Below are 24,980 nucleotides of genomic sequence, written 5' to 3'. Positions count from 1 at the left end.
CTTTCCTTCCTCATTCCTTCCTTCCTTCCTTCTTTCCTCCTTCCCTTCCTTCCTTCCTTCTTTCTTTCTTTCTTTCTTTCTTCTTTCTTTCTTTCTTTCTTTCTTTCTTTATTCCTTCCTTCCTTCCTTCCTTCCTTCCTTCCTCCTGTCCTTCCTTGACCTGAAGACAGCAGGAGGGTTAAGGCACATGGATGTCTGAATCACATTTCACAGCAAATCATCCAACAGTTATTGAGATTAACGTCATGGTGGCACTAGAGGGAAAGTCAGAAGATCTCCAAAGTTAGTAGGATTCTTCTTCTGGAGAACAAGAACGACTGAATACAATTTCATCTTAATCCATCAAATAGTTGGTGATATATTTCAGGCTGGACTAAAGTGGTGGACTGACCAACTGTCATTGATGCTTATGTGTCAAAAAATAATATTAAATTGAAAGTATTGAGAGATGGACAAACAAATTAACCAAGATTGCATCCAAATTTAGTGTATTTAAAAAAAAACAAATGTACAAAATATAAATTCACTGCAATTTCACAGATCTTAGGAGTTGGTTCATCAATATAAACATCTGGTGGGGCTAATTTTGTAAAGCAGGTCATCAACTCAAAGATCAGCGGTTTCATTCCCGATTTCTCCACTCTACATATTGAAGTGTCCTAAGGTGCCGAAATTACTACCTAATTAATGTGACTTGTAGTGTAAAAAAAGTGCTTTGAGTGGTCAGAAGACTACAAAGCCAATGTAAATGGAGTTTATTGACCATTTAACATTCGTGTCGTCCTCCCGGGTCAAATTGACCCCGTCTGTTTTGACAGTTCTTTCTTTCCTCCCTTCTTTCCTTCCTTTCCTCCCTTCCTTCAACCGTCTGTCCTTCCTCCCTCCTTTTCTCTTTCTTCCCTTCTTTCTTTCCTTCCTCCATCCCCCTACCTTCCTCCCTTCCTCCTTCCTTCCTTCCGCCTGTCCTTCCTCCCCCTTCTCTCTCTCTTTCCTTCCTCTCTCTTTCCTCCATTCCTTTCCTTCCTCTCTCTTTCCTCCATTCCTTCTTTCCTTCCTCCATCCCCCTACCTTCCTCCCTTCCTTCTTTCCTCTGTCCTTCTTTCCTTCCTTCCTTCCTCCCTTCCTCCCTCCTTTCCTTACTTATTTTTACACCTCACCCAATCTTAAAACCTTTTTTGAAATATGTCGATATTTGTACGAATTTTCAGGCATTTCCGCTCAAGTATTTTTAAGCACAAATTGGAAATATGAATAAAAACAGGTTGATAGAAACACACCTATAGTTGGTTTTGGTATTCTCTTGGGATTGGTTGACAGAAAATATAGATTCAACCCAGCTTCATCCTTCTACCACAATCATCAGTAGAAACACTGCCAGTGAGGATATATAAAGTAAGTGAGCACACAGATGCTGTCAGAGTGTTTCTAAAGTGTTGGAGCACAGTGGGAGAGGTTGACAGATACACTAAAAAGGAGCACGGACACACAAAAAGACTGTAGTAAGTGTTATACAGTGCCTTTTCAGCAGCACTGTGGGACAGAGAGGAAGAAACACACAATATTAGTCAGCGAAAACAAACCCAGGAGCGACACAACCACGACAGATGGAGCGACACACGTTTAAATAGACAGTAAACCCCCCCCCAGTAGTATCTGCGTGTGCATTTAATTACTCGTTTAAAGACATTTCCCTCCTCACCTCCTCGTCGCTCTCTGGCTCGACCACCCTCTTCTCTTTCTTCTTCCTCTTTTCATCCTCCTTCTTCTTCTTGTCTTTGTCTGGCAGGATGTCATCCAGCCAGGCCAGGTCGTGTTGTGAGAACATCAGATCAAGCAGTTTCCGGACAACCATCAGACCCAAAATCTGGAAACAGTGGAAAAGAAGTTAACCCTCGACAAATAGGAGTTATAAGAAGCTGTGAGAAAGGTTCTTGTTTGCCTTCAGAACAGAAAATAGTGTATTATACAAAGATTATTTTATTAAAACCTAAAGTCAAGGTGCTGGAAATGTGCACAGTCCATATCAACAGTCTGCATGAAGTTCATCAAGTCACCATCATGCTCCTGAAAGTCCTGCTATAAAGGCCCAAGTCAAGTCCAAGCCAAAACATTGTGTTTCGAGTCTTAAACAAGTCATTATGCCCCTCACCATGACAAAAAATAAAAAATGCCTTTTGAAATTTGTGTTTTTCAAATTGCAACTCCAACCGGTCAAGGCAGACGTTTTAATCTTTAACTGAAGATTTTCTTCTTTAAGTACACAATAAAAATATAGTACACAAGCATAGTAAGCACAGCAAGACTAATAAGCATGTACCAGCAAACACAGTCAAAGATCAAGTGAAAGTGAAGTCAAAGTGTGCTCTCAAGGCTCCATAGCGTCAACTAAACCATTTAACATGGACATACAGCATGTTATACATCCGTAGCAAAAAACTGCCAAAGGCAGACTTTCCTAATGTGACCCTAAATATACAAAAATGGAAATAAAATGCATCTTTTTTAAATATTTGTGCAGCTGATACACATTTTTATATATGCAAATGTACAAATTTAACCAATGTTTATTAAAAAAGGTTCAAGAATCAGCATTAAAATATGTTGTATTCTTCATATTCTATACAATGTTTTTCCTGATCATAAAATAGTGATTGTAAATGGGTTTTTTCCCATTTACAGAAGGATGAATCAAAAATGTATTAATGTGAATTGATGTTATTATAAGTCAGAATATGAACAGTATGTAAGGGTTAATACTACCCAAATGCAATGAATGTGATTTTACAGGCTACCATTTCCCCCCTAAACAGCTGACTGTATGTCTAAACCGAGCTGGTCCTCATATTTAATATCATGTAACTATGAGGATCCTCATTCCTTCCTTCTGTCCTTCCTTCCTCTCTCCCTCCTTCTTTCCTTCCCTCCTTCCTTCCTCCCTCCCTCCTTCTTTCCTTCCTTTCCTCCCTTCCTCCCTTCCTCCCTCCTTCCTTCCTTCCTTTCCTTCCTCCATTCCATCTTTCCTCCCTCCTTCTCTCTTTCTTTCCTCCCCCTCCCTTCCTTCTTTCCTCTGTCCTTCTTTCCTTCCTTCCTCCTTTCCTCTTTTCCCTTCTCCCTCCCTCCTTCCTTTTTTCCTCCCTCCCTCCTACCTTCCTTCTTTCTTTCCTCCGTCCGTCCTTCCTTCCTTCCTTTCCTCCCTTCCTTCCTTCCCTCCCTCCTCCCTTCCTCCTTCCCTTCCTTACTCCTTTCCTTCCTTCTTCCTCACTTCCTCCCTCCCTTCTTTCCTTCTTCCTTCCTTCCTTCTTCCTCCCTTCCTTCCCTTCCTTACTCCTTTCCTTCCTTCTTCCTCCCTTCCTCCCTCCCTTCTTTCCTTCTTCCTTCCTTCTTCTTCCCTTCCTTCCTCCTTTCTTCCTCCCTTCCTTCCTTAACTCGAAGACAACAGGAGGGTTAAAAAAAACAACCCTTAGATTAATGTCTGAAGCATTGATAAATACCGCAAATAGAAAAACAAAGATAAGATATTCAGTCACACCCGGTCGCAGACACACTCACCATTACTGGGAAGATGATGGCCAGGAAGGTTGACTTCAGGATCCAGAGGACAGCCAGGCAGAGGATCTGGACCAGCGTGAAAAGATGGACGCGCCTCAGAGGAACGTGACGCAGGAAGGAGAAGTCTGGCTGGTGTTTGGCCGGCATCAGACACAGCTTGATACGCTCCCAGAACTGAGACAGAAAATACAGAAGAGGTCTCAAATGTTTAAAGTGATTGTACGATTATACTAAGAATCCAATCTGAGATTTAGCAATGCAGATAAATATGGGATCATGATTAGCCCTCCTGTTGTCCTCAGGTCAAGGAAGTACAGGAGGAAGGGAGGAAGGAAGGACGGAAGGAAGGGAGGAAAGAAGGAAGGAAAGAATGAGGAAGGAAAGGAGTAAGGAGGGAGGGAGGGAGGAAAAGAGGAAGGAAGTAAGGAGAGAAGGAAGGGAGGAAGGAAATTAGGAAGGAGGGAAGGAAGGAAGGAAGTAAGTGAGGAAAGATGGAAGGAAGGAACGAGGAAGGAAAGGAGTAAGAAAGGAAGGGAGGAAGGAAATGAGGAAGGAAGGAAGGAAGGAAGGAAGTTAGTGAGGAAAGAAGGAAGGGAGGAAGGAAAGGTGGAAGGAGGGACAGGAGGAAGGAAGGAAGGAAGGGAGGAAAGAAGGAAGAAAGAAAGGAAGGAAGAAAGGAAGGAAGGGAGGAAGGAAGGAAGGAAGGAAGGAAGGAAGGAAGGAAGGAAGGAAGGAAGGAAGGAAGGAAGGAAAGGAGTAAGGAGGGAGGGAGGGAGGGAGGAAAAGAGGAAGGAAGGAAAGAAGGAACAGTCAAAAGAGATGGGGTCAATTTGACCCGGGAGGACGACAGGAGGGTTACAAATAGGTTCACAATCTAACAAACAAGCCAATTATAAACCATTCACAAAGCCTTTATAAGGGGAGCCTTATTGTAAAGTGGTAGCAACATTTTCACCATAAAATCTGACAGCCATCTTTAATCTACCTGGATGCCGCTTAGTGAGGCGACTCCCATGTAGAGGAACACTCCATAGAGGACCGGCATCGGGATGTACTGCAGGAAACAAACAGCTGTTAAAAAGATGTAACTGAAACTTTACAGGTGTAAATAAAGAAGTGTAAAGTAAAATAAACTGATGGAGAGACAAATGGCATTATATAGCAATATTTCCTCAGATCTGGCATTTCAAAATGTTAAAAGTGTATTAATATGTTGAACTTTTGACTGTGTTATTATGATAATGTGTCTTTATATCCCACTGACACCTGAAATAACACAAAATAACTTGTTGTGTTTTTCACTCTGTACATTTAGATAAGGATGGTACTTTTTGTTGTTGTTGTTGTTTAATATCATTTTTTATTTAATATTTTAGTTTTTTGCTGTGTTTAACAAACACCATTTCCCCTTTAATCTACAGATTATCCCTTAGCAAAAAGTAGTATACTTGAAGTGCATTTTATTAAGTATGCTTGAGTGTAAATATAAGTATAGCAAGTATGGATGCTCAAAATTGACTTTTCTGCCGATATCTGATATTCCGATATTCCCCAACTCTTAATTTCCGATACCGATATCACCCGATACCGATATTTGCAGGCTTTTTAAACCAAAACTATTAGTTAACAACATAACATATCTCCTACTGTTGAATTAACACATTATGCCTAATTTTATTGTGAGGACCCACTGGATGCATACATAAATGCAACATGGCTTTCCAAATGTAAACACTGTCTGTGCAAAATAAGAGAACAACTTCAACTGAAGTTATGGAAAAAAGTGCCAATATGGCACTGCCATATTTATTATGCTGCTTTGCAGTTTCTGGAGGCGGGACCTTTTTTATAGGAACGTCCTCGTCACTCGGTCCTCTCAGCTGTTGTGTTTCCATAGCAGAGACCCACCGGACTCTGACGGTGACGTCACAGGGGCGACTCGCCGAAAGCATAACAGAGAAAATGACAACGAGGAGGTAAACCTCGTTTCTGTTTGTGTGTTCGTGTACATGGCGGTGGACGCTATTAACTTGTTAGCCACGGTTAGCAACCCACGAGTCTAGCTCGTTGTTGTTGTTATACGTCATCAAGCGCGCGCCGGTAAACGTCCCATGCTGCGTTCATGCAGGCTTGGAAATGCTGAAGCCTACAGAACAAATATTGGTTATAAAAAACCCGATACCGATATTTCCCGATTTTACATTTTTAAGTGAATATCAGCCGATAATATCGGACGGGCGATAATATCGGGACATCCCTAATAGCAAGTATACTACGGACCATGTACTTGTAGTGTACTAGAAAGTATACTAATTTAATACCTCTTCGGACTAAATTGGAACATTTCTAAGTTTATTAAAGTATACTTTAAGTTTACTTTATAAGGTCATTTTAAGTTTACAAAAGTATACTTTCAAGTATACAACAAGTACACTCATCTATATACTACTAGTGTACTAGGTATATACTTCTAGTCCACATTTTAGTTTATTGAAGTATACTAAAAGTATAGCACAAGTACACTCTTCTATATACTGCCATTGCACTAGTTATATACTATATGATCTTGAACATATAAGTTTTATAACAGGGGTAATACCTCAAAGCTAATGTGTGTAGTGAAAAACATTTTTATTCTGCTAAATTAAATGTAAGCACGAGTCAATGACTTGACCTTATTCTGTACTTGGATCATGATATACTAAGTATTAGTACTTTGTGGCCGAAAGAAGTAAAAAGTATACTAAAGTACAAGCACATTTATAAGCTTTAGTAATAAAGTATAAGTGTAAGTTTTAGTATTAATGTACTTAGTCTTAGACTTTTCTTTATACTTTTCAGTATAAGCCAAGTATACTTCACTATACTATTCTTAAGTATATAAAATATAGTATATAAAAAGTAAACTTCAAGTATACTGCCTCAGTTTTAGTATAAAATAAGTATACTCATAATACACTTGAATAAACGACTTTTTGCTAAGGGATTGCAGGTTAAACATCATGTCTTGATAAAAGAAGAAAGCCCATTGGTGAAATGAGGGTTGGGACTAGTTCAGACATCTCTGTGATGAAGGTAGGACAGAGGACTGAACATTTTTAGACTGCAGAGATTACAGCAACATTCACTGCTCATCTGCTAACTAACCTGGAGAACAGGAGCGAGGAAGACTGAGAGTCCGGTCAGAACGAACACCAAAATGCCCGTCAACCTCTGCTCCCTAAATATGAAGAATCACACAATATATTATGAATGCATACAGTGTAAAATATCCACACACACACACACACACACATATATATATACACAGTGTCAGGACACTCTTACCTGACTCCAAGGAACTGGGGCTGCTCTCCGGGAGCGCTGGATTCACTCTCCATCTTCAGAGAGTCGATGTGGGCGATGGAGATGACGGTAGCTGCTACGTACCAGGGTAAACCCATGAAGGAGCACACAGCCATCAGGACTCCCACCCAGAACAGGTCCAAGTGGTAGCCGCAACCTTTCTGCAATTGTGTCAAAATTACAGCAGGTGACAAAACATTCACAGCTGAAGGATTTGAGGAAATTATCTAAAATCTTGTGTTTCTTTTTGACCAACTATTGGCTGGTATTTGAGGTCTACATCAAATATATCTTACAAACGTATCTTGTTTCTATAGTCAGTTAGAGTAAAGTTAACCCTCCTGTTGTCCTCCTGGGTCAAATTGACCCCATCTCTTTTGACTGTTCCTTCTTTCCTTCCTTCCTTCTTTCCTTCCTTCCTCCCTCTTTCTTTAATTTTTCCTTCGTTCTTCCCATTCTTCCCTCTTTCTTTCCTCCTTCCTCCTTCCATACTTCTTTCCTCACTTCCTTCCTTCCTCCTTTCCTTCCTCCCTTCCTTCTCTCCTTACTTCTTTCCTCTTTTCCTTCCTCCCTCCCTCCTTACTCCTTTACTTTCCTTTCCTTCCTTCCTTCCTTCCTTCCTGCCTTCCTTCCATCCTTCCTTCCTCCTGTCCCTCCTTTCACCTTTCCTTCCTCCCTTCCTTCTTTCCTCACTTCCTTCCTTCCTTCATCATTTCCTTCCTCCCTTCCTTCTCTCCTTACGTCCTTCCTCTTTTCCTCCCTCCCTCCCTCCCTCCTTACTCCTTTCCTTCCTCATTCCTTCCTTCCTTCTTTACTCCCTCCCTTCCTTCCTTCCTTCCTTCCTCCTGTCCTTCCTTGACCTGAGGACAACAAGAGGGTTAACTAAACTTCATCTATTGAAGAAATGGCCGTTTTTCAGACCTTCAGCTTGTTTTCCTTGCGGTTGACGATGACGGCGCTGATCTGCTGGTCCATGAAGATGAGGATGGTGACCAGCAGAGCGGGAACAAAGCTGGCCACGTACCACCACCAGGGGTTCTTACCAAACGGCATAATTATCCAGCCACGGTCAGAACGAGTGGGCTGCATCATACATACACACATTATAATCATGTTTAAATACACAGAACAGGTCAACAGCTTACATCCAACTTACACACTGATAATGGCAGCACGAAAACATCTAAACATACTAACTACTTATGCAGTGGTGGAAGAAATATTTAGATTATTTATTTAACCCTCCTGTTGTCCTCCCGGGTCAAAATGACCCGTCTCTTTTGACTGTTCCTTCTTTCCTTCCTTCCTTCCTTCCTTCTTTCCTTCCTTCCTCCCTCTTTTTTTTTAATTTTTCCTTCGTTCTTCCCCTCCTTCCCTCTTTCTTTGCTCCCTCCTCCTTCTATACTTCTTTCCTCACTTCCTTCCTTCCTTCCTTCCTTCCTTCCTCCCTTCCTCCTTTCCTTCCTCCCTTCCTTCTCTCCTTACTTCCTTCCTCCTTTCCTCCCTCCCTCCTAACTCCTTTCCTTTCCTTCCTTCCTTCCTTCCTTCCTCCTGTCCCTCTTTCCACCTTTCCTTCCTCACTTCCTTCCATCCTTCCTTCCTTCCTTCCTTCCTTCCTTCCTTCCTTCCTTCCTTCCTTCCTTCCTCCCTTCCTCCTTTCCTTCCTCCCTTCCTTCTCTCCTTACTTCCTTCCTCCTTTCCTTCCTCCCTTCCTTCTCTCCTTACTTCCTTCCCCTTTTCCTCCCTCCCTCCCTCCCTCCCTCCTTACTCCTTTCCTTCCTCATTCCTTCCTTCCTTCTTTCCTCCCTTCCACCCTTCTTTCCTTCCTTTCTTCCTTGACCTGAGGACAAAAGGAGGGTTAAGTGCAGTTCTGGAGTAAATGTACTTACTTATTTTCCACCACTGCTAAAATAAACACACAAACAAACACATAAACATGCAGAAGGGGAGTCGTATGATATATGCGAGCGTATTCATGGTATAAACACACACATGATTTAGTGAGAAATCAAATACCTTGAGCTCAGTTGGAACGATTAGTTTGGGTGTGTCTAACCCGACCAACATATCCAGACCCACAAAGGACATGATTGACATGAAGATGGCAAAATCACTGATTAGCTTCCTCAGCTACACACACAGAAAAGAAGAAGAAGAGACGTGTAGTACGACAGAGAAAGAGAGAGACATAAACGTACAGGAGGAAGGAAGGAGGATGACATGACAAAAAGAAGAGAGACTCTGTAACATAATTATTACGTTATTAATAAATCACACACACACACACAAAAAAATCTAATTTCTGGTTAAAAGTGACTAAAAACGACATCCTAGAGGAGAGAAATGCATCTGAGCAGTGACATAAGAAGTCGGGGAAAGATGAAAGGAGGTACTGAGGGAAGACGTGGACCTTGATCTCAGTGGGAACGTGCAGTTTGGGGGTCTCTAGCTCCAGCAGGAGGTCCAACCCACAGAAGAGCAGGATGGAAATGATGATGGAAAAGTCGCTGATGAATTTTCGGATCTGGGAGCGCAAACAGGGAGAGGAGGCAGAGGAGGAGGAGGAGAGAACATGGGAGAGGACATTCAGGTAAGGGTAACGGAGGTTTTTTAAGGTAGAGGTTTGGGTCAAGAGGAGGGAACAAGATGAAGCTTTCATTTCATGCACATATTCTGTGGTTTTAAAAAAATGAGTAAGGGGGGTATTCAGTATTTCTCAGCAAATCCCATTAACCCTCCTGTTGTCATCAGGTCAAGGACAGGAGGAAGGAAGGAAGGAAGGAAGGAAGGAAGGAAGGAAGGAAGGAAGGAAGGAAGGAAGGAAGGAATGAGGAAGGAATGAGGAAGGGAGGAAAGAAAGAAGGAAGGAATGAGGAAGGAAAGGAGTAAGGAGGGAGGGAGGGAGGAAAAGAGGAAGGAAGTAAGGAGAGAAGGAAGGGAGGAAGGAAATGAGGAAAGAAGGAAGGAAGGAAGGAAGGGAGGAAAGAAGGAACGGAGGAAGGAAAGGGGGAAGGAGGGACAGGAGGAAGGAAGGAAGGAAGGACGGAGGGAGGGAGGAAGGAAGGAAGGAAGGCAAGGAAAGGAGAAAGGAGGGAGGGAAGGAGGAAAAAAGGAAGGAAGAAAGGAGAGAAGGAAGGGAGTAAGCAAGGTAGGAAGGAAGGAAGGAAGGAAGGAAGGAAGGAAGGAAGGAAGGAAGGAAAGAAGGAAGGAAGGAAGGAAGGAAGGAAGGAAGGAAGGAAGGAAGGAAGGAAGTGAGGAAAGAAGTATGGAAGGAAGAGGGAGCAGAGAAAGAGGGAAGGAGGGGAAGAACGAAGGAAAAATTAAAGAAAGAGGGAGGAAGGAAGGAAAGAAGGAAGGAAGGAAAGAAGGAACAGTCAAAAGAGATGGGGTCAGTTTGACCCGGGAGGACAACAGGAGGGTTAAAAGAGCACAATCACCAACATCTGGATTGAAGCATTTCACATGCATTTGCTAGGTGGGAGAGCCTTGAAGCCAACATGCGCCAACAGCTCTTAAATCTCTTAACTCTTACCGTTGTTGGGAAGTAGCGGCTGAACTTGAACTTCTTGAGAGAGACGGTCATGGAGTAGGTGCCGAAGAAGAGGATGAAGGACATGAGGGCCAAGTCGGGAACATACTTACAGGATTTCCCCATCAGCGTGCCGCCATACTTCACACACTCTTTCTTACTCAGCTGACTCCAGTCCAGGTCTGTCATGTTAAACTGCACAGACAGAGACAAAAGGAGGAGGAGGAAGAAGGAGAAGAGGAGGAGGAAAGCAGGGATGGGGGGGAGTTGGTGAAGGTGGTATAGGCATGGAGTCGAAGAGCGAGAACAAAAGGTAAAGTGGGTAAAGACGTGGAAAAGAAGCACAACCGAAAAAAAGAGAAAAGACAAGCGATAACAGAAGAAAAAAATACAGAACAACAGAAAAATAGGAGCCATAATCTTCTATACTTTCTGCAATTACTGTTATCTGGAACTCTTCATTTACTCTAGTTATCTTCATAAAGGGGAATAACAATAATTCATAATAAGTGATGCTAATCTGAAGCTCCTTTTATCGTCTTTCACTTACCATCAGAGTCATGTTATCATCTGAGAGTGGAGCTGAAACATTCAAGCCCAGCGCAGATGCTGAGGACCAAAAAAAAACAACTGAATAAATAATGGGTAACATGACTGAAAAACTGAGAACATTTCATAAGCAAGGGATTGTCATTTATTCTCAATTACTTTGATGAACAGCAGCCACGTGTCTAACCAGATGTAGCAGAACTACTAAAAGTACTCATACAAATGTCTAACTTTTTAGAGCTACACTTGACCCCCTCAGACAATGAGTGTTAAATACTTAAAGCATTGGTTTGAGGTGCAGTTTTACTTTGAATAACTGAAAGTAACAACCTTTAACAACCGTCTCTATATGGGTCAATGAGGTGTTTTTGTGTCCATGTGGTTTAGTCAAATTTAAAGGGGTTTAAAATGTGAAAATAAACGTATGAATAACTTGCACACATTCACAAACACAAAAATACTAAATGTATATTTTAAAAAACCTGATGCTGCTTTTAAAACTATTTTTTAACATTTTGAATCGCTCATCTTATAACCCTTATTTTTAACTGACCAATATAACACATATATAACATGCTCTATCAAGGTCTACAGACGTATACTCACTTTTTCAGACAGCATCCAAAAATGAGGCAGAAACAGAATATAAATCACAAAGTAAAGATCAAATATTTTCATCTAATCACACAAATATGAAATATCTTCAGAGTGAACTCATTACATTTATATGAACATGAAGTCAACCTCAGCTGTGTTTTAATAAATGATTTTATTGCTTACATAATTAACCCTCCTGTTGTCGTCAGGTCAAGGAAGGACAGGAGGAAGGAAGGAAGGAAGGAAGGAAGGAAGGAAGGAAATGAGGAAGGAAGGAAGGTAGGAAGGAAGGAAGGAAAGGTGGAAGGAGGGACAGGAGGAAGGAAGGAAGGAAGGAAGGAAGGAAGGAAGGAAGGAATGAGGAAGGAAGGGAAAGGAGTAAGCAGGGAGGGAGGGAGGAAAAGAGGAAGGAAGTAAGGAGAGAAGGAAGGAAGGAAGGAAGGAAGGAAGGAAAGGAAAGGAGTAATTCAAGTGGCTATTTGTATCAGTTTTAGAAGAATAAAGACTTTCATCTCACTAATGTGATGCAATTTAATATGATCACACATTTCCACAAACACCCAGAAATCAGAAACAGAGTTTGAAGACTCACCCTGGTCTGGAGCGAGGCATTCACACCTGTAGGACGTGATGTAATCAGGCTTGAAGCCACGGTTGATTGGGTAATACTTAAAAGATCCAACCTATAAGAAAATAAAACATCTTCTTCCTTTAACTACTGTAATTTGACCCATTTTTACATTTGGAGAAAAAGAAAAAACGCCTTAAAAACTTTACTTTTAGACAGAAATTTGATGACTTATCCTTATACAAATTCTCAAAAAATTATACAAAAATGGAAATATTTAAATGTTCTATGAATGCACATATGATATGACATGAGTATTTGACTCATATTTATCCCAAAATCCAAAAACCACCATTCAAAAATGCAGTTTATTCATCATTCATTGATAGCATTATGTTCTCCAGTGTTATATAACGTTGGGCCATTATATAGTGTTTATATAATGTTTGTTATTATTATTTTGTTCTATGTAGTCTTATTATTTTCTGTAATGTGTAATTTTAACATTGTTTAACTCTCCTGTTGTCCTCAAGTCAAGGAAGGAAGGGAGGAAGAAGGAAGCAAGGATGGAGGAAAGAAGGAAGGAAGGAAGGAAGGTAGGAAGGAGGGAAGGGAGGAAGAAGGAAGGAAAGGAGGGAAGGATGGAAAGAAGGAAGGTAGATAAGGGGAGGAAAGAAAGAGAGAAGGAGGGAGGGAGGAAATAAGGAAGGGGAGAAAGGAAAGGAAGGAAGGAAGGAAGTTAGGAGGAAGGAAAGGAAGGAAGGAAGGAAGGAAGGAAGGAAGGAAGGTAAGTGGGGGAAGGAAAGAAAGAGAAGGAGGGAGGGAGGAAATAAGGAAGGGAGGAAGGAAAGGAAGGAAGGACGGAAGGAAGTTAGGAGGAAGGAAAGGAAGGAAGGAAGGAAGGAAGGAAGGAAGGAAGGAAAGAAGGAAGGTAAGTGGGGGAAGGAAAGAAAGAGAAGGAGGCAGGGAGGAAATAAGGAAGGGAGGAAGGAAAGGAAGGAAGGAAGAAAGGAAGAACGGAGGAAAGAAGGAATGAAGGAAAGTAGGAGGGAGGGAGGGAGGGAGGGAGGGAGGGAGGGAGAAAGGAAAAGAGGAAGGGAGGAAGGAATGAAAGATGGAAGGAAGGAAGGAAGGAAGGAAGAAAGGAAGGAAGGAAGGAAAGAAGGAAGGAAGGAAGGAAGGAAGGAAGGAAGGAAGGAAGGAAGGAAGGAAGGAAGGAAGGAAGGGAGGAAAGAAGGAACAGTCTAAACAGACAGGGTCAATTTGACCTGGGAGGACAACACGAAGGTTAAGGTGGAAGCTTTAAATAATCCCATTTGGGTTTTCTGCTTCTCCCCGCACTGGATATTATGTGTGTACATTTTAACTTGTGTAAACTAAACTAAACTAAACTAAACTAAACTAAACTAAACTAAACTAAATAGTAGATTTTTTTTCTCAATTGACAAAAAGCATAAAAACTAAAGACTACACTCTCTCTGCTCTCTGAAAGCTTCAATTAGGATTAATCATCAATTTATTAAAGACCGATGACTTGAATGACATGAATGATTTGTGGTTTCAGAAATTATGTATAGAGACTAATTGTGAGGTGATATTGTGAAATGCTTGAATATGAACAGTATTAACAAACTTTATATTGAATCTAAACCCTTACATACTGTTCAGGGGTAAGAGTTGACCTATTTTTTTACATTTGAGAGTTGTAAAAACACCATATACACATTTCTTATTGGAGGACTTTTCCTAATGTGTCCCCGATTATACGAAAATGAAGAAATAAAATCATTTTTTAAATTTTTGTATTATGCAGATGTCCAAATTGGACCTAAAATTCAAAAATCGGCATTCAAACATGTTGTTGGAGTCTTTATAATCTATAAAATGTTCTTTTGGATCATAAAATAGTGATAAATGAATAGAATACACTCTCTCTTTCCTCCCTTCCTTATTTCCTTCCTCCATCCCCCTTTCTTCCTTCCTTCTGTCCTTCCTTCATCCCTCCCTACTTCTTTCCTTCCCTCCTTCTTGCCTTCCCTCCTTCCTTTCCTTCCTCCCTTCCTTCTTTCCTTCCTTCCTCTTTTCCTTTCTCCCTCCTTCCCTCCTTCCTTCTTTCCTTCCTTCTTTCCTCCATCCTTCATTCCTTCCTTTCCTTCCTCCCTTACTTCTTTCCTTTCCTCCCTTCCTTCCTCCCTCCTTGCCTTCCTTCCTTCTTCCCTCCCTCCCTCCTTTCCTTCTCTTCCTCCTCCCTTCCTTCCTTGACTCGAGGACAACAGAATTAATTAAACACTTATTAATGACTGATGAATGAGAAATAGTGTGTAGAGACTTAATTATGAGTCAGATTATGAACAGTATGTGAGGGTTAAGTTATTGTGCTGCTTGTCTGAGTTCATGTATTGTCAAACAATTTGGTGATCGTCAATGTCACATGACCCTTTGTTACCCACCATCTTCTTAATGGCGTCAGAGATGAATATGAAGGAGATGAGGCTGGAGAATCCCTCCTCAGTGAAGCGCGTCATGTACTGGATGATGTAGCTGGCGTCCGTCACCACCAGCAGTAAACACTGTATACACGAGTGAATGCCAATCCACAGACGCAACTCCATGTAGTCTATACCATTATTCCTGTGAGGACAGAGAAGAGAGTCATCTATCTTCTTTTTTACCTGTTATTATGTGTCCTGGACATTTGTGCTGTGTGTGTTTTTTTTTTCTTACTTGCTGAATTCAAAAAGCAGTTTCTCAAAGATAAGGATGGGTCCAGTAGAGCTGAGGATGATGAGAGGTTGGCCGCCCAACACACAAAAGACAGTCCCTGCTAAAGCCGTGCCAAGGAAGCTCTCCATCACACCCTGAGAGAAGGAGATAGGCCAGTCAGAGAGGCATAAAGAGACGTTTTGTCAAATGTAAGACTGGTTGGAGGGTTTCTCTTTACTGGCTCATTGTACTTTCAGCAATGCTTGTTCTTAATCCTTTGGACCCGAGGTTTTTCTTGCTCCTTTTTGAAGCTCTTTAGTTACAGGCTTTAAGGGGAGTCAGAACATGCTTTAACCAGGCCATATGTTGTTATTTAGGTCAGAAACACCATGCATGTTGGTGGTATTAACCCTCCTGTTGTCCTCAGGTCAAGGAAGGACATGAGGAAGGAAGGAAGGAAGGAAGGAAGGAAGGAAGGAAGGAAGGAAGGAAGGAAGGAAAGGAGTAAGGAAGGAGGGAGGTAGGAAAAGAGGAAGGAAGGAAGGAGAGAAGGAAGGAAGGAAGGAAGTGAGGAAAGAAGTATGGAAGGAGGAGGGAGGGAAGGAAGGGAAGGAAGGTAAGAGGGAAAGAGGGAAGGAGGGGAAGAACGAAGGAAAAATTAAAGAAAGAGGGAGGAAGGAAGGAAAGAAGGAACAGTCAAAAGAGATGGGTTCAATTTGACCAGGGAGGAAGACAGGAGGGTTAAAGTTATTCTTTCCGTCACCTGGTAATTGTCGGTAGCATCGCCCAGCAGTCCTCCAAAGGTGATGGCGTTGGTGATGCAGCCCAGGTAGATGAAGAGCACAGCAGAGATGGTCTGGATATGGAAGCCATCGTAGAGATCACTACAATAAAATGGCATCTTCCTTTTGATGTCCAGCCATAATCCACCACAAAATCTATCAAGAGAAGGTAGAGAACATCATGACTGACAGACAACTGTTAGACTGAGTCACTACTGATTATTGTGTGCTGAATAAAGGACACATCTTGCACTGACACCGAATGTTATATTGTAAAATTTGGGGTGCAAAATCATCTAACATGGACATAATTCCTCGGGGTTAAGGATATGTTCCTCTCCAGTCCTCTCATACCTTCCAGTGAATTTCAGCTCTTCTCCAACCTCATGTGGAGCCGGAAGCTCCTCATCTTCTCCACCAGCTGCCCCGCCGGCCGAGCCGTTCATCTGTCCCAGCTCGTTCAGGTTCAGCACTGACTTCCTGAAGTAAAACATGGACAGAATAAAACATAGTACACAAACAGAATAAGGCCTCAAGCGAAGGACAAGTCTAACTTGAAGGTTGGAGACATGTGGTGTGGTTCAATGTTCGTGCCTCATTTCTGCTGATGGAACCTTCTTCGGAGGTTCGATGCGTATTTTGGGGTCCCATTCCCCTGGAGGGAGGACGATCACCTCGTCCAGAAACTCATCAACACCTGCAATCAGGTCGTCACGGTCCCTGGCTTTATACGCAACATCACTGAACAGCTGGCGGGAAATAAAGACATAGAATCAACACATTGGATATGTTTGGACATGTTGACACCTGGCGTTAACATCTCAGGTGATCTGATCATAAATGGACTTCGTGCTTTTCTCTATTTGTTCAATCACTTGCATGCTTTTATTAAAACAACCTCCACATCCTGCATTGATGACATATTGTCCTGTTACGTTCTTTACTCAACAAAACATATGCGATCAAATGCGAGTAGACATGAAACATTGAAGCCCAGCGCAGAGCTAAAAAACACAATATTACTTAAATTAAAGACAATTAAGGAAAAACTGTGAACATTTAATAAGCAAGAGATTGTCTTCTCAATTACGTAGAAGCACAGCAGCCATGTTTCTATCCAGATGTAGCTACACTTGACACCGTCAGACATTAAGTAATTGATACTTAAAACATAGATTTGAGGTGTAATTTCCTTTAACAACTAAAAGTAAATGTAGCCCATCTAACATGCTGAACCAAAGTCTATACTCACTTTTTCAGACAGCATCCAAAGGTTAACTGATTACCCTTAGCAAAAAAGTAGTATACTTGAAGTTCATTTTATTAAGTATGCTTCAGTGTAAGTATAGCAAGTATACTACGGACCATGTACTTGTAGTGTACTAGAAAGTATACTAATTTAATACCTCTTTGGACTAAATTGAAACATTTTTAAGTTTATAAAAGTATACTTTAAGTTTACTTTATAAGGTCATTTAAGTTTACACAAGTACACTTTCAAGTATACAACAAGTACACTCATCTATATACTACTAGTGTACTAGGTATATACTTCTAGTCCACATTTTAGTTTATTGAAGTATACTTAAAGTATACCACAAGTACACTCTTCTATATACCGCCATTGTACTAGTTATATACTCTATGATCTTGAACATATAAGTTTATAACAGGGGTAATACCTCAAAGCAAATGTGTGTAGTGAAAAACATTTTTATTCTGCTAAATTAAATGTAAGCACGAGTCAATGACTTGACCTTATTCTGTACTTGGATCAAGATATACTAAGTATTAGTACTTTGTGGCCGAAAGAAGTAAAAAGTATACTAAAGTACAAGTATAAGCTTTAGTAAGTAAGTATACCCGTACTACACTTGAATAAACGACTTTTTGCTAAGAGTACTGCTGTTCTCTATTTTTTTGATCACTAGCATGCTTTTACTAAAACAATCACCACATCCTGCCTTGATGACATATTATCCTGTTACGTCCTTTACTTTACAAAAGATATGCAGTCAAATTCATCCCAGACTACTTCCTCATAGTAGGTTGACTGATCGGATCACAATGCGTCCTAGTTGGTTATTCACGTCTGTATTCAGCACTTTCCACTTGTGATCAGATCACCTGAGACACATGTTAATGCCAGGTGTAAACAATGTCAATGAGTGCAGCCTATCAGGGTGATATGGTCACTTACATCATCCACCATGAGTGTAGCGATAGCTCTGCCGATCTCATTGTAGGACTTGGTTTTGCCTTGAGGACCCAGCAAGATGAAGAGAAACCTACGAGGTTAAGAGATTATGTGAGGAGAAACACACTCTAAAGAGAGATAGAAAGAGAGACGTATCAGTAATAGACACATACCTGGTCGGTACAGGGACCTCGGTGAGGCCTCCCAGAGTTGTGGCTTGAGCCAAACGTACGAAGGAGACGAAGGGTTTTTCCAGAAAATCCACCTCACCAATCAGGACATTGGACGCTTCAGCATCGCGAGGAATCTTCTTCATGAATTTATTCTTCAGCTGGAAGAAGATAGAGGAACAGAAAAGGTGTGTCAGTGGCTAATCAGATCATGTGTCCTTTTATGTTATTCTGTATTGCTGAGGTTGTTGCTAAGGTGGTTGCTAAGGTGTTTCCATGTAGGCTTCAACCTGCTCTGAACGCTTCGTAAGCAACGACCATCCATTCCGGAATCTTTGTTGCTAAGGCGGTTGCTAAGGTGGTTGCTAAGGCATTTCCACTCTCATATCTCAGATGTGATTCAGCTCCAACATGGATGGATTTGAGAAGATGAACATTTGGAGTAAAGAAGGAGAAAAAGAAGTGAAATCGTGCTACTATAGTTAGTTTACATAGCCTTTGGAGCCGGAGGAAGCTTACTGAAGCTGACCAATCAGAACAGAGTGGACTCACTTAAAGAGACAGGAGCTAAAACGGCCTGTTTCAGACAGAGGCTGAACTGAGGGGCTGCGTAAAGGACCAATAGAAGATAAAGAAGGAGTTTTAAACTGGAAATCATGAAAATATATTCAAGTAGAGCCCCAGAATATAAATATAGACCTGAAAATGTGCAGAATATGTCATTTTAAACACAGTAGATCACAGGTTTGTTTCCTGTTTTCAACGATCAGTCAACATTTTCAGCAGTGATTTGAACAGTTTCTCACAGTATTAAATGACACAGCACTGTGTAGCAGCTCTCTCTCTCTCTCTCTCTCTCTCTCTCTCTGCACCCCTCCTTCTCCTCCTCACCGAGGAAGCACGTGGCAGTGAAGTGGTGGGTGCTTAAATTAAAATCTCTCCGTAATCTGTTAATGCTGCTTTCAGAGTCAATTCACTGGTCCTCTTTCACTCGCTCCTAACTTCTTGGTTCAACTGTAAAAAGACATTTCAATCTCACATACAGCGCTGTGAACTAATTAAAGAATAATCCGCTCTCTGATATACACAAGTTTTAGTTGCCATCTGCAGCAGTATAGCAATTTTTAACTCTTTATATGTCATGATGTCAGGTACTGAACGATTGTGCATGTTGGTCAGATCAAAGAAAGCCGGAGGTGCCATGTCAGCCTCCGTGAACAACTAATTAAACCAGACTCAGGTCACATGTCTGTTCATTTCTGGCTTGCTTTGAAGTTCTCGTCAAGATATTTACCCGAATAACACACACACACACACACACACACACACACACACACACACACACACACACACACACACACACACACACACACACACACACACTCACTCACTCACTCACTCACTCACTCACTCACTCACACACACACACACACACACACACACACACACACACACACACACACACACACACACACACACACACACACACACATTAGATTACTGCTGCTGGTTAACAATGAATGCAGCAAAATGGACCTCTGGGTTTTGTTGCCTGCTTTGGCACGAATCAATAAGAAAAGCATTGTCTCACTTTTTGGGGAGAGATTCAAACAACTAAGCTCAGGGAAACAGCAGAAGCTTAGAAATCTGCACAAACACACACACATCATCAACACATACACGTGTGCAGGTACATGCACACAAACAGTTGAGTAAAATCCCACTTTAGCTACCAGGCTGTGTGGATTAGAAGGATTAAGTAGTTCTGCCGACTCTGTACGCTTTTCTCATAAAACGAGGCTCAACTTTTCATAAAACTCAAACACAAAAACATGGAAAGAATCACACATTTGGACGTGCTGCTTCACGCCGTCTGTTATCACTGCACAGAACTGGATCAATGCTGTTATTTTACCTCAGGCTACAGGAGATGAGTTGATATCCAATCAATAGTAGATTCTACTTTGTTGTTTGCATTTTTCGGGCAGTTTTTATGTTTTTTTCATTTTCCATTTGTTGCAATTACTCACAAATATCAAACAAACAGACTACATGTGTCTAGATTGCACATTGTTACATATATTTCTTACATTAACATTAAAGTATTCTGTCTTTTTTGTTCTTCTTGCGCACATTTCTCTGCACACACAGCGAGTTTCAGACCAGTGTGAGCGTCAAAGTCCGATGTCTGGCCTTAATTAGGTCGGTGACTTTATAAACAGTTTTTCCCCTGTTACCCTGATGAAGGTGAGATAGCTGAAAACGTTTGGTGAATAAAGTTTAGTGTCCTGGAGACAAGTTGTGTGACATTTTAATTCTGATGGACCTTCTTGTGTTCAGTACCATATGATATTCCTCGTAAATATAAACTAGGTTGTCCTTTTTATACTGTATACATATAGTTTGTCCTGTTTTATTGTCTATTCTATTGATTTATACTTCTTATATTATATTTTATACTAATACTTATATTTTAATATTTGTAAATGTATTGTGTGTAGTATGGAGGCCCTTAGCAAAAAGTAGTTTATTCAAGTGTGCTACGAGTATACTTATTTTATACTAAAACGGAGGCAGTATACTTGAAGTCTACTTTTTATATACTATATTTTACATTCTTAAGAATAGTATAGTGAAGTATACTTGGCTTATACTGTAAAGTATAAAGAAAAGTCTAAGACTAAGCACATTAATACTAAAACTTACACTTATACTTTAATACTAAAGCTTCTACTTCTACTTTAGTATACGTTTTACTTCTTTCTGCCACAAAGTACTAATACTTAGTACATCTTGATCCAAGTACAGAATAAGGTCAAGTCATTGACTCGTGCTTACATTTAATTTAGCAGAATAAAAATGTTTTTCACTACACACATTAGCTTTGAGGTATTACCCCTGTTATAAACTTATATGTTCAAGATCAAATAGTATATAACTAGTACAATGGCAGTATATAGAAGAGTGTACTTGTGCTATACTTTAAGTATACTTCAATAAACTAACATGTGGACTAGAAGTATATACCTAGTACACTAGTAGTATATAGATGAGTGTACTTGTTGTATACTTGAAAGTGTACTTGTGTAAACTTAAAATGACCTTGTAAAGTCTACTTAAAGTATACTTTTATAAACTTAAAAATGTTCCAATTTAGTCCGAAGAGGTATTAAATTAGTATACTTTCTAGTACACTACAAGTACATGGTCCGTAGTATACTTGCTATACTTACACTCAAACATACTTAATAAAATGAACTTCAATTATACTACTTTTTGCTAAGGGGGTACAGCGACACAATCCTGTATTGTATAATGACAGTAAAACTGAACCTTGAACCTATTTATTTTTACAATTTTTGACAATATTGACTTATTTCTGATATTTTCTGATTTTATTTTATTTATTTTATTATTTGAAATAGCTGCATTATTTACATTCCCCAACTTGGATCCTTTTCAGACAGATCAAAGTTGCTGCAAGATTTTTCATCTCATTCTACATTTATTGTGCATTTCTTAATCATTTCTCCACTTTAAACTGAGGAGACATTAATATTTTTTGTTCAAATATATTAAAACACAAATAATAAGCAATAAATATCAAAGGGGCTCCACTGCGATACTCACTAGGGAACATAATGTTGATTCATCTGCCACTGGAAATAGTCCCCTGCAAAAAAAGCTATGATATCTTCCTCTAAAATTAAACTTTATATTAGTGAGGTGTATTTAAAGATTTATTTCTTTGGTAGGAACCAATGGGTGGAGTAGGGAAGTCAGAAAATATTGAGAGATGGACTAGCACCTGGGTTTGGGGTTTTAATGAGATTAGCTGACAATAAGAAAAATATAGAATATCATCAGCTTTAGTCCTCAGTATAATCTTTTTGAATCCTTTATAAGGAAATATACAAAAATGCACATAAATCCACACACAAGCAACAATAATGAACATTTACCTGATCTGTGCTGGGCGTATCTGAAATATCATTCATGCTTCGGCTCTGGGCAGGATCTGTAAATGAACCACACACTTACATATGATATCTGAAACACACAATACGCCATCCTAAGCAATAAAGACAGGGGGGGGAAGTGTTTCAAAGGTTGAGTTTTGCTGTTATAACTGAGTAAAGATGCACATTTGTTCCAATTAAAGGCTTTTAACCTTAGTGTCGTCCTCCCGGGTCAAATTTTTTTCTCCGGTTTTGACTGTTCCTTCTTTCCTCCCTTCCTTCCTTCCTTTCGTCTGTCCTTCTTACCTTCCTCCTTCTCTCTTTCTTTCATTCCTCTCTCTTTCCTCCCTTCCTTCTGTCCTTCTTTCCTCCCTTCCTTCCTTCCTTCCTTTCGTCTGTCCTTCTTACCTTCCTCCTTCTCTCTTTCTTTCATTCCTCTCTCTTTCCTCCCTTCCTTCTGTCCTTCTTTCCTCCCTCCCTCCTTCTTTCCTTCTTTTCTTCCTTCCTTCCTTCCTTCTTTCCTTTCCTTCCTCTCTTCCTTCTTTCCTCCCTTCCTCCCTTCCTCCTTCTCTCTTTCTTTCCTTCCTTCCTTCCTTCCTTCCTTCCTTCCTTCCTTCCTTCCTTCCTTCCTTCCTCCCTCTCTCCTTTCCATCCTTCTTCCTTCCTCCTTTCCTTCCTTCCTCTCTCCCTCCTTTCCTTCCTTCTTCCTCTCTTCCTTTCTTCCTTCCTTCCTCCCTCTTTTCCTTCCTTCTTCATCCCTTCCTCCCTTCCTCCCTCTTTTCCTTCCTTCTTCCTTTCTTCCATCCTTCCTTCCTTCTTCCTCCCTTCCTTCCTTGACTCGAGGACAACAGGAGGGATAAGAGCAACAAAGGGTGTATTCAAGTTTGTTTGTTCAAAATATGCGAGAGCATTACCAAGACCAATTGTTTCAGTGGAGGATTATAGTTTAATGACTTCTTTTCCCTCCTCAAAGCAGATTTGGGAACAAAAGTTCACAGAGTGAGAACAAGAACAAACCATGTAGAGCCCTCCCAAAAAAGAAAAAATCCTTTTATAATCCCCTTCATTCATATAGATTCAGAGAAGAAATCAGCAAAGGGGGCACACAATAGGACCGAAATCTCTTAAATAAACACAAATTATTAGGGCCGGGATATTAAGATTAATTAATTACACAATAATTACCACGTTAAAAAATGGACGCATTTTAATCACACTTATTTTTGCACTGCGGAACGTTTCTCACTGGATGAGTTTCAGGCGGACCGATTATACTGGAGCACCAACTAGCGTTAAAAAGGAGATAGTGGGGGTCTCCAGGAAGTTAACTGGTTTAGAGTGGCAAGGTATGGTGAGTGTGTCCCGATTAAAGAACACGGATACAGATGTACGGATTTATCTGCTTTATTACAGCTGTGGTCCTTATACATTCACACACAGCAGGAAATCAGGGCAATAAGGATGCAAGATGCAAAAAGGCAAGGGAAAAAACGTCAGCTCTCTAGCGCATGGAGAAGGAGAATTGCACAGGTGTGGTGCGTTCAAGAACGTCGGTAAAACTCAGCTGCATTCAATAACGTAGGGCAAATGAAACCTACAATGCAAACAGACTATAAACAGGTAAATATCACTCAAAACAATGTGGGCTTTCTAACTAGCGTAGTTCAGACAACAACAAACCACAGTGAACATGAAAGTAGCTGATGAGACTGCTTTGGTTGGCCCCGTGGATGGGAGTGTGGATAAGAGCATGGTTGTGTGCAAGCTATGCAACAAGGAATTCACATATCACCGCAGCACATCGAGCCTCAAGTATCACCTCAATGCAAAACATATAGCAGCTAGCATGGAAGCTAGTGTGGTAGCTAGCTAATTTCTGAAATGTACTATATTTCTAAATATGCTATTGCTACACTTAATGGCAAAAATTGCACTGGTCTGTTGGACTTGAACAAAAATAAACAATATTTGTGTTGCTTAAGCTTATGTATTCAGTCATTATTCAATGGTATACTAAAAATCCATGTGAAAAAAATTACTTCTCACTGTTCTCAGGTCAAATATTTATATGCGGTTAAAATACGATTAATTTCGATTAATTAATTATAAAGCCTCTAATTAATTAGATTAATTTTTTTAATCGAGTCCCGGCCCTACAAATTATATCCAACACATTATATTTATGTAGAAAAACGCATCCTGACGTATTGAAATCATGCAGTAGCTCAGGAGTTAGCTGGGATACGTGTTGATTAAAAACATAGAAAGTAAAGAAAAATAAAGCAAAAGACGAAAAGGCAGTTTTTAATGTGTATCAGTGATGGAAGAAGTACTCAGAACCTTTACTGAAGTACACAAAACAGTGTAAAAGTACTCCGTTACATGTTTAAATCTTATATTTAAAGTACAAGTAAAAGTACAGAAGTATTATCAGGAAAATATTCCCAAAAGTATAATGAAGTAAAAGTACTGCCACTGATACATTATTATATATAACATTATTAGATTGTTAATCCTTAGCTAGTTTAGCCAGCCGCTCCAAAAGGTCACAATAAAAATTTGGAGGGGTTGTGAGATGATTAACCCTGCTGTTGTCCTCCCAGGTCAAATTGACCTCATCTCTTTTGACTGTTCCTTCTTTCCTTCCATCCTCCCTCTTTCTTTAATTTTTCCTTTGTTCTTCCCCTCCTTCCCTCTTTCTTTGCTCCCTCCTCCTTCCATACTTCTTTCCTCACTTCCTCACTTCCTTCCTTTCTTCCTTACTTCCTTCCTCCTTTCCTTCCTTCCTTCTCTCCTTACTTCCTTCCTCTTTTCCTCCCTCCTGCCCTCCCTCCTTACTCCTTTCCTTCCTTCCTTACTTCCTTCCTCCTGTCCCTCCTTCCACCTTTCCTTCCTCCCGTCCTTCTTTCCTCACTTCCTTCCTTCCTTCCTTCCTCATTTCCTTCCTCCCTTCCTTCTCTCCTTACTTCCTTCCTCTTTTCCTCTCTCCCAGAATCAAACCCGGCATTTTTAAATACCAACAACAGCGTTAC

General features: G+C 40.5%; 1 protein-coding gene across 1 annotated transcript in view; it reads right to left on the bottom strand.

Annotated features, from left to right (window-relative positions):
* Window positions 1-1,414: 1,414 nt before the first annotated feature.
* Window positions 1,415-24,980, bottom strand: part of slc4a5b (solute carrier family 4 member 5b) — a 36,850-nt gene continuing 13,284 nt past the window's right edge. The window contains exons 7-26 of the mRNA XM_062435222.1: window positions 21,952-22,007; window positions 17,993-18,150; window positions 17,823-17,910; window positions 16,217-16,371; window positions 15,977-16,102; window positions 15,604-15,778; window positions 14,862-14,995; window positions 14,588-14,768; window positions 12,162-12,252; window positions 10,974-11,032; window positions 10,427-10,618; window positions 9,305-9,418; window positions 8,911-9,024; window positions 7,816-7,977; window positions 6,877-7,055; window positions 6,697-6,769; window positions 4,535-4,603; window positions 3,550-3,723; window positions 1,700-1,864; window positions 1,415-1,465 (exon numbers count right to left, since the gene is read on the bottom strand). Coding sequence (XP_062291206.1) covers window positions 1,415-1,465; window positions 1,700-1,864; window positions 3,550-3,723; window positions 4,535-4,603; window positions 6,697-6,769; window positions 6,877-7,055; window positions 7,816-7,977; window positions 8,911-9,024; window positions 9,305-9,418; window positions 10,427-10,618; window positions 10,974-11,032; window positions 12,162-12,252; window positions 14,588-14,768; window positions 14,862-14,995; window positions 15,604-15,778; window positions 15,977-16,102; window positions 16,217-16,371; window positions 17,823-17,910; window positions 17,993-18,150; window positions 21,952-22,007 — 2,516 coding nt within the window. The remainder of the gene's footprint in view (window positions 1,466-1,699; window positions 1,865-3,549; window positions 3,724-4,534; window positions 4,604-6,696; window positions 6,770-6,876; window positions 7,056-7,815; window positions 7,978-8,910; window positions 9,025-9,304; window positions 9,419-10,426; window positions 10,619-10,973; window positions 11,033-12,161; window positions 12,253-14,587; window positions 14,769-14,861; window positions 14,996-15,603; window positions 15,779-15,976; window positions 16,103-16,216; window positions 16,372-17,822; window positions 17,911-17,992; window positions 18,151-21,951; window positions 22,008-24,980) is intronic.

Source organism: Scomber scombrus, chromosome 15 (genome assembly GCF_963691925.1).
Source record: "Scomber scombrus chromosome 15, fScoSco1.1, whole genome shotgun sequence".
NCBI lineage: Eukaryota > Metazoa > Chordata > Actinopteri > Scombriformes > Scombridae > Scomber > Scomber scombrus.
Note: the sequence above shows the minus strand (reverse complement) of the source record. Positions and strands in the feature narration are given on the sequence as shown.